Raw genomic sequence first — 9,517 nt, forward strand, 5'->3', positions numbered from 1 at the left:
CTGTTTATGTAGGCTATATACTGTATTCTATATACAGTACCAGTCAAAAGTTTGGACACACGAATGGGAAGTGTGCCCAAACCTTTTACTATACTGTACTATAATATAGCCTACACATAAAGAATATCGGCCGATATATCGATATCTTATCTTCGATAAAAATACCTTTTTTTTTTATATCGGTATCCGCATCGGCCCCCAAAAAAAACATATCGGTTGGGCTCTAGTTCTTATGGCATCTCAACATACTCAAGAGAAGATTGATTGAGTTGTTTGGTTATGTCTGAATCTTTGTATTAAAAATAAAATAAATAAATAAATAAAATATATATATATATATATATATATATATATATATGTGTGGATATATTGGGATGACCATGGAACGGGTAGACATTTGTATAATATACAAAAAACAGTTGATGCTGGGAGAAAGGAGAGTAGGAATCGAAGGGAAGGAAATATCATTACACGCCTTAGAATTGGACATACTGGACTTAATAGTACATTATATAGAATTGGTAAGCATCCAACTGGGGAATGTGTACACTGTAATCAACAAGAAACAGTTGAACATGTACTACTTCAATGTGTAAAATACAATAATGAGAGATATCGCCTTATTCAGTCAATGAAGAAAGTTAAACACCATGACTTTTCTTTGTCAAGTTTATTGGGGAAATCAGCTAACAAGATATATGATGATATTATTAGGTTTATAAAAGAATGTGAATTAAGTAAGAGAATATAGAATATAGATAATATACGTGTGTATGTATGTATGTGTGTATGTGCATGTGTGTGTGTATATATGTATGTATGTATGTATATATGTGTATATATGTATGTATATATGTATGTATGTATGTTGTTTTCCTACCTAATTTTTCCTCCTACAGCCAAAGTATCTTTTCTATGCTATTATGTTGTGTCTTAAAGGGACAGTTCACCATAAAATCAAAATTGTCATCATTGACTCGCCCCCATTTCATTCCAAACCTGTATGTACTTTCTTCTGTGCAACATAAAAGATTATTTGTTTTTTGTTTTTTTTGGTTCCCAGCGTTCTTTAAAGCATCATCTTTTCTGTTCTGCTAAAGAAAGTAAGTCATATAGGTTTCAAATGGCATAATGGTGAGTATGTGTTGACAGAATCTGTTAATTTTTGAGTAAACTATCCCTTTAAGCAAGCACAACATAAGTTTCCTTGTTTGTCCATCCATAAGATGGTCATAAGGTGACTCTTCCACATGATAAAACCATTGTCCTGTACAAAGATTCGGTTTAAATCTTTGAAACCAATGATGTTCCTAAAAGCATCTATTTAAAAAAACATTATTAACCTTGAGAGACTGAAAATGTGTGTGTATGTGCGGATCATTTAAGTGTGTGTTGTATGTGTGTCCTTCTGTCATTTAAGAGATGTAATCGACTTTGTCTTTTAGGGATCATTTAAGTGTGTGTTGTATGTGTGTCCTTCTGTCATTTAAGAAATGTAATCGACTTTGTCTTTTATAAGCATCCTGTCTCTGTACGTAATGTCTCTCTCTCTGTCTCCTGCAGTTTTGGACATGGCGCGTCACGTGCCCCTGTATCGTGCTCTGTTGGAGCTGCTGAGGGCCATCTCCACCTGCACCAGCCTGGTTCCTCTGCTCTTGCCGCTATCAGGAGACGCTGCAGAGGAAGAGGAGGATGAAGAACACACTGAGTGTCAGACGTCTGTTGGCATGTTACTGGCCAAGATGAAGACATGTGTGGACACCTACACCAACCGCCTCAGGTGAGCTCTTCTTCTTCGGTACACACATACACACACACATTCAGTCCAACGGTTGGTCACACTAATGGACAGAGGACAGACAGAGTGACTGCTGATGGATGGAAGCCCGCCCTGTGACACTCACTCTCTGACCTGCATGGAAAAACCTTATACCCACAAGATGTAACCTGATGCTATAGACACAAGTCAAAACCAGTGTTTCAGCAGAGGAGTAACACAGTGATAAATGACTGCTAGATCAGTCAGTGCTCCTCACCTGCCCTCGAAAAGCCTCTAATCCCCAGTGGCCTTCAGACTGTCCTGAGCTTTTGCCGTTCCATGCTTGTCCATAATTCAGCTTTGGCCTTTTAGTTTTTGCCACAATTTTTGCTGGACCCACCACAAAAAATAAATTATGAATTTGATTTTTAGCAATGTATTGGTTATCAGAAATAATATTTTTTTCCTTTTTCTTTCTTTCTTTTTTTTTTTAGGTTTTTAATTTACACATTTATTTATTTATTTATTTTCTATAATTTGTTTATTATTATTATTTTATTTGTATTTAAATTTCTTGTATTAATATTATAATTTAAAAATGATCAAAGTATTTGAGTTATTAATTTAAATAAAAAAATAAATATTATTACATTTTTTATAAATTGATAAATTAATTTTCTTTTTTAAGATTATTTAGCTTTAATGTGTTTTACGTCCCAATATAAGGCTTCAATATAAGCCTAAGGATTTTTTTTTGTTTACCTTTTTTATCATCCTCCAGGTAAAGATTGTGAGTCTGCTTGATTCAAGTAATAACACAGGTGGATATGTAGAGTAGTGAGAGACTGTGATTTGTTATCAGCTGTCTGTATTTAATAATGGCTTAGTCTTCATGGCTAGCGAGATGTTATTGGTGTTGGCCTGTTAGTCACAGGGTGAAGCCACGAGCTTGGCTCTGTCCAAGTGTCCTTTGAATGACGGGGCCGTCTTAATTGTGTCACCTACAGGTAAAGGACATTTCTGACATGTCCCCTTTCTCATTTGTCTGTCTCTTTCATTTTCTCTCCTGCTTAATGAAAGATGCATGTTGTGAGGGTGTGTGCTTAGCCACAAGACAGCTGGATGTTTTTTTTAATGGTTTACTTTGGGACAAGTCACAATCTGCTGCTCATTTGATGCATTCAGTGTGTACTAGCACCTCTCAGGATGAGAGCGTGTGTGTGTTTGTTTCTGGGTTGGGACATGAGAGGCTGAGAAGTTCTTGAGGACATGCACTTGTTTTTTTTTCTCTGTCATTGTTGTGGTCATTGAAAAATGAAACATTTCACATGTTCACATGCATGCAAACACAAATAAAGACTCCTAATTAATTTGCTAGTGTCTACAGAAATGTGATTTCTGATGATCCTTTGTCCACCTTAGGTCAAAGAAAGACAAAAGTAAAGGGGTGATGAAGACGGAGACATCTGATCCTGAGCCAGAAGGCCTCACCCTGCTAGTTCCTGACATCCAGAAGACTGCAGAGATTGTTTATGCCTCCACCACCAACCTACGACAGGCCAACCACGGTGAGAACATCCATCTCAATAATCTGCTGTTTATTAAATAATGATGGAGTGGTTACATTTTTAATAACTTTGATTAAAATGCTTAACAAATAATGAATTTAGAATTTGGACACATTAACTCATTTTTCAGTATTAAAGGGATAGTTCACCCAAAAATGAAAGTTTGATGTTTATCTGCTTACCCCCAGGGCATCCAAGATGTAGGTGACTTTAGGGCCTTTCGCACCGCAGGTACCTTTTCATAGTACCAGAACTAATTGCGGAACTACCCACTTTTTGGCGTTTTCGCACATCCGGAACTGGGTGCGATTTTAGTATCGGACTGCCTTTTTCGAGAACCAGATTAGCTCCTACTCCGGAGCAGGGTCTAACCAGCACAACTGGTACTACCCGTGACGTAAGTAGACATTGATTGGCCAAACGCGTACGAACACGCCCTCACCCACCATGATTTAAAACGCAGTGTAAACATACTGTAAACATTGTGTCAACTTATTTCGCAAGTATGGAGAACAGCGATAGATGGACGGATGCTGAAGTGCAGGCACTTTTGAACATTTACGCAACGGAGGAAATCCAGTTGGAATAAGGAATAAGGAACAAAACGTCCTCCATCCTCCTGTTGTTAACGTTGTTCTTCTTTGTTTCCGTTGTTGAGCGCTGTGCACAAATGACGTCGCTGTCGACCGGCTTACATCACTTCCTAGTACACACTGTCGGTACGAATGAAACCCTTTAAATGGTACTGGGAAGTAGTTCGCGCAAAATCGTCCCAGTACTTTAGTACTGTACATTTAGTTCTGGAACTAAAGCGGTGCGAAAGGCCCTTTTGTTTCTTCAGTACAACACAAACGAAGATTTTTAACTAAAACCATTGCAGTCTGTCAGTCATATAATGGAGGTGAATGGGAATCACGGCTTTGAGAGTCAAAAAAACATACACAAACAAAACCAAATTAAACCCTGCGGCTCGTGACGATACATTGATGTGTAAAGACACGAAACGATCAGTCTGTGCAAGAAACTGAACAGTATATATATTGTTTTTTTACCTCTGATTCACCGCAATGTCAGGCGCAATCCTGAGCGTGTTCACGTCTTCTTCTTCAGCTGGCGCATAACGCGTCGTCGTCTTGATTTACGGTGGATCACAGACTTATAAGTGCATTACAGCCACCTATCTCTCAAATGGACCATTGACACTCCTAATTGAGATTGTAGATAGAGTGTCAATGGTCCATTTGAGAGATAGGTGGCGGTAATGCACTTATAAGTCTGAGAGCCGCCGTAAAGCAAGAAGACGACGACGCGTCACGCACCGGCTGAAGAAGACGCGAACATGCCTGACATTGCGGTGAATCAGGTAAAAAAAAAATATATATATATAAATACTGTTCAGTTTCTTGCACAAACCGATCTTTCGTGTCTTTACACATCAATGTATCGTCACGAGCCGCAGGGTTTAATTTGGTTTTGTTTGTGTATGTTTTTTTGACTCTCAAATCCGTGATTCCCATTCACCACTATTATATGACTGACAGATTGCAACGGTTTGAGTTAAAAATCTTAGTTTGTGTTCTGCTGAAGAAACAAAATCACCTACATCTTGGATGACCCTGGGGGTAAGCAGATAAACATCAAATTTTCATTTTTGGGTGAACTATCCCTTTAAGTTTTAGAGTAATAACAATAAAGTCATCAATACACAAATGGAAATAATGTAGCGACAAATCAAAACCATCTGATAATTTAGCTTCTTTATCATATTCGACCTTTGTCTATATTCTAGCTTTATGTTCATTCTCAACCACCTTCATCAAAAGTTTCCTTTTCAACATTCATAATAAGCAATTTTTCTTGAGCACCAAATCAGCATGTTAGCATGATTTCAGCCTTTTCATCACTGGAATAAATTAGATTTTAAAATATAAAAAAAAAAATAGAACACGGTTATTTTTATTTGTAATAATATTTCTTAATATTATTTTTACTGTATTTTTGATCAAATAAACGCAGCCTTGGAGAAACATTTAAAAATCGTACTGACCCCAAACTTTTGACCAGTAGTTCATGTTTACAAAACTAATTTAAAATGCAATAGCTTTTGCGTGTGTATGCCAGCGTTTTTAATCATGAATCAAGTCAAGTGTGTCCAAACTTTTGACTTATGTACATTTAACTAATCTTTTCATAATGTTTATAGATATTGAAATAATCATACCCATGAAATTTTCTGCGCCATTTGAAGCACATTTCACACTAAAACCCCCTGTGCAAAAGTTCTTAATGCTCTGTGTCTCTGTAGGGCATTATTTCTTAGGTGCTTGAGACTTGAAACAGAGCAGAAGCAAAAGCACGACAGTGCTGCATGTATAGTGGTCTGTCAGGAGAGGGGTGGTGTGTATTTCACATGCTGAAGACACACTCCCTGCTTGTCTGAGGGCCTCGAGGGACATGGAGTGACTGTTTGCTCTGACAAAATAAGCCAAAGAGAAACGGCTCTTCAGCACAGAGCCGCTCCAGAGCCGGCAGGCTCTCTAAAGCCTGATCGTTTTCTCCAAGGAGTTTTAAATGGAGAGTCAGCTTTACTGGGCAGTTTGGTTTGTCAGGCTAGACTTAATTTATGTCGTGCTAATTCTTGAAGATCTTCTATTTGAACCAGTGGCCCTTAGTCATAGCCAGGGTGTATTTTCAGACAGGGATGTTGTGTGATCAATGTTTAGTTCCTCTATGCTGACCACAGAAAAACCAATGTGACCATGGCAATTCCTAATCCTGGGATTCAAAGCTCTTGAGATAAGTCACATCCGTTTATTAACATGTACAAACTATGTCCCTCTGAGGTCCTCTAGAGCAAAGCTGAGGGGAATTTAGACCTTTGAGCATTAGCATGAACCCTTGTGGTCATGAGGAGGTAAGGTTTGGAAATAGCAGGAATTTCCAGGGTTATGTCGGAGAACCACATCAGCACATCCACATATAATAACCATCACCCTCCCTTGGGTATCTTATGCTCTCATTCTCTCCATGATGAGTGAATGAAAGGGGCGTTAAATATGGTGAGGCGGATCAATGCCGCTGTCACTATCCATAAGTAAAATCCATATGATAAGAGCAGTAAGACATTACACTTACCACCCCGTTTAACTGCTTAATTAGTACTCGGTCTGTTTTTTTTTTTTTTTTAAAGTGCCAGACGCAGTGCAGTCAGGATGTCTGATTGGTCGAAAGTGGTGTCCTGTAGTTCAATATTGATACTGGCATCAATATCATGTGCTAATGTGATGAGGAGAGCGTAAATGGAGCTATCAGTGTCGGTGGGATTTTATGTGGCTCGTATCCAAAGCGTAGCCGTTATCAGCCCTGTTAAGCACAGGTAATTTGATTGGCTGTCATGGTGCATGTGTATGCAGGGAGGGACATGTGTCTGCACACTGCAGAATGGGCGGAAATGCCATAAAGCTCCTAAATATAGGGAGTTTAATTGTGTTGTAGCTCTAACGGCCTCCATCTGCAGGTCTAATATGTCTCGCCGGAGTGGTGACGGTCTGCTGCTGTCGTTGTCATTAGTCTGACGCTCTCTCGATAACAATCTGAATTGAGAGAACAGAAATGCAGCTACTCATTTGAGTAACAACACGACTTTTTGTGCTTCGTCTCATTTATCAAAGTAACAAATTTGCAGTCAAACACATCTCAATGCGAGTCTTTAATTATCAAGTCAGAAAAATGCGCCGTTTGAGCTCAAAGTGGGGTTTTTTTTTCTTAACAGTATGGTTTGTTTACTGATAGCAGAGCCTGCATTCAGGTTACTTTGGCTTCTCGTAAGGTTGTGTTGGTTGTTCAGAGATGAGAGGATGGAAGATGTGACCTACTCAAACACACCCTCAGGCTACTGTGAAACAAACATGCACACACTGTCTTCTGCTTTTTTTAGAGAGGAAGATGGCTGAAAGCTCTAAGAAGGCAGCAGCAAGGCCCAAACCGCTGTCCATCTTGCGCTCAATGGAGGAGAAATATACAGCAGCCATGAAGAAACTACAGTTTGGTGAGTCCTGAACTACATGTCTCTGCTAGTGCTTGACCCATTTAAGCTTTTACTGGATGAAAAGAGAGTATGTAATATAATTTAATAATTAAAATGATATTTTACACTCAAGTTCAGTGATTTTAAACATTTTATTGAACCTTTTAAATAATATTTTTCACAAAATTGTGAATATTTTAGCAATGCACAATACATTGGTTATCGACCAATATTAGGCTTTTTTTCATTTATTTTTTTATTTATTAGATCGCATATGACTTTGCCATGATCTAGCACTCACTTAAATGATTCTTTAAAAGGATAATAATTTAGCAACACTGTGAATAATAGTTAACAGCGTTGTATTTTTATATTAGCCATTTGTTGTTTTTTGGCCATAACATAATAATCGACTTAATTATCGTTGGCCAGAATTATCTAATTATCAGCTAGAATTTTAGTATTGGTTGCTTCAATATTTTCCACAATATTTCAGAATATTTCCACATGTTTTTAGTATGTTTATGGTTATTTGATGTTGGTTAATGGTCACATGACATAAATAAAATATTCTAGAATAAAATCTAAAATAAAATCTTTTTAGTAAGTGTTTTCAGTTATTATTTGTTTTAAAATGTTTTCATGAACTCATGAACCCCCAGGGGATTGGAAACCCTGGTCTAAACCTATTCTTCCATATTTTCTGCTTTTGTGCCACATACATAATTGAATGAATGTATAGAAGTTGCTGTTTTTCCTTTCAGCTGCTTTTCTTTTCTTTAAGTGTGCCAAATATTTGGAGGAGCACAATGCATATGAACTGAAATGGGGAGAATTGTGTTATCTTGCTGGAAGAATAGCTTTTCTGGTTGTCATTTCTCATCTGTCTTTGCTCTGATTGATGGCAAGAGTTTTGTTCTGCCAAAAATGATTTAGCCCGACCTCAGACGAATGAGGTAATCTCAGCTGACATGACTGTAAACAGGTTTGCAGAGGCCCACACAGAACAGATCCTTCAGAATACACAGTATGGCTTTTTCTGAAGGAAATATGATGAAATGTTTATTTTTAAGTGAATCTGATGTTTTTTCAGGCTGATTGTATTTCATTGTGACTGCTGATAACTAACTGTCTGTGTGTCTTCTCCTCCACAGACACGTTTGAGATGGTGTGTGAGGATGAGGACTCTAAGCTGGTGTTTAAGGTGAACTACCATTACATGTCTCAGGTGAAGAATGCCAGCGACGCCAACAGTGCCGCTCGTGCTCGACGATTAGCACAGGAGGCCGTCACGCTCTCCACCTCCCTCCCTCTCTCCTCATCCTCCAGCGTGTTCGTTCGCTGCGATGACGAGCGTCTGCGTCTCGACATCATGAAGGTATGATTTGATACCTCTGACCCCTCAACTGAAACTCTTATATTTATAACAGCTTGTTGATTAATAGTAAAGCAGAGACTGATTTAAGCCACATAAGCATCTTAAATTGGGATAAGAACACAAAATATATCTCTCTGGTGTTCATATAGACAGGTAAGATTTAATCCAGAAGCATTCATGCAATGAACTACATTATTAGATAAGTCTAGTTTGTAAACAAATCTTGCTTTTAAAACTATTCTTTCTGAAGATTTATTTAAACTGATTCACAGAGCATTTGTAAACCACTAAAACTCTGGAGTGGAATTATGACAGAAATAATGCAAAATGTAGATGGATGAGCATGATTAATTGCATTAGATTAATATATATATATATATATATATATATTTATACAGTGCCTTGCGAATGTATTCATACCCCTTCTTTTTTTCACATTTTATTTTGTTGCTGCCTTATGTTAAACTGCTTTAAATTATTTTTTTTCCACATCAATCTACACTCCATACACCATAATTGTCAAGCAAATAAACAGGTTTGCAATGTTTGCAAATTTATTAAAAATAAAAAAAATAAAATTATTCCATTGCATAAGTATTCATACCCTTATCTGGGACAGTTGAAATTTAGCTCGGGAGCATTGATTTTACTTGTAGATATTACTACACTTCAAGTGAAGTTAACCTGTGGCAAATTCAATTGAATGGGTATGATTTGGAAAGGCACACACGTCTTAATAAAAGGTCTAACAGCTGATAATGCATATCAGAGCAAAAACCAAGCCC

General features: G+C 37.6%; 1 protein-coding gene across 1 annotated transcript in view; it reads left to right on the top strand.

Annotated features, from left to right (window-relative positions):
• Positions 1-9,517, top strand: part of LOC107689818 (baculoviral IAP repeat-containing protein 6-like) — a 118,795-nt gene that overhangs the window by 97,235 nt on the left and 12,043 nt on the right. Inside the window, exons 65-68 of the mRNA XM_016487983.1 lie at positions 1,564-1,780; positions 3,182-3,327; positions 7,265-7,375; positions 8,509-8,732. Of these exons, the coding sequence (XP_016343469.1) occupies positions 1,564-1,780; positions 3,182-3,327; positions 7,265-7,375; positions 8,509-8,732 (698 nt within the window). The remainder of the gene's footprint in view (positions 1-1,563; positions 1,781-3,181; positions 3,328-7,264; positions 7,376-8,508; positions 8,733-9,517) is intronic.

Source organism: Sinocyclocheilus anshuiensis, unplaced genomic scaffold, assembly GCF_001515605.1.
Source record: "Sinocyclocheilus anshuiensis isolate Anshui unplaced genomic scaffold, SAMN03320099.WGS_v1.1 scaffold918, whole genome shotgun sequence".
NCBI classification, from domain to species: Eukaryota; Metazoa; Chordata; class Actinopteri; order Cypriniformes; family Cyprinidae; genus Sinocyclocheilus; species Sinocyclocheilus anshuiensis.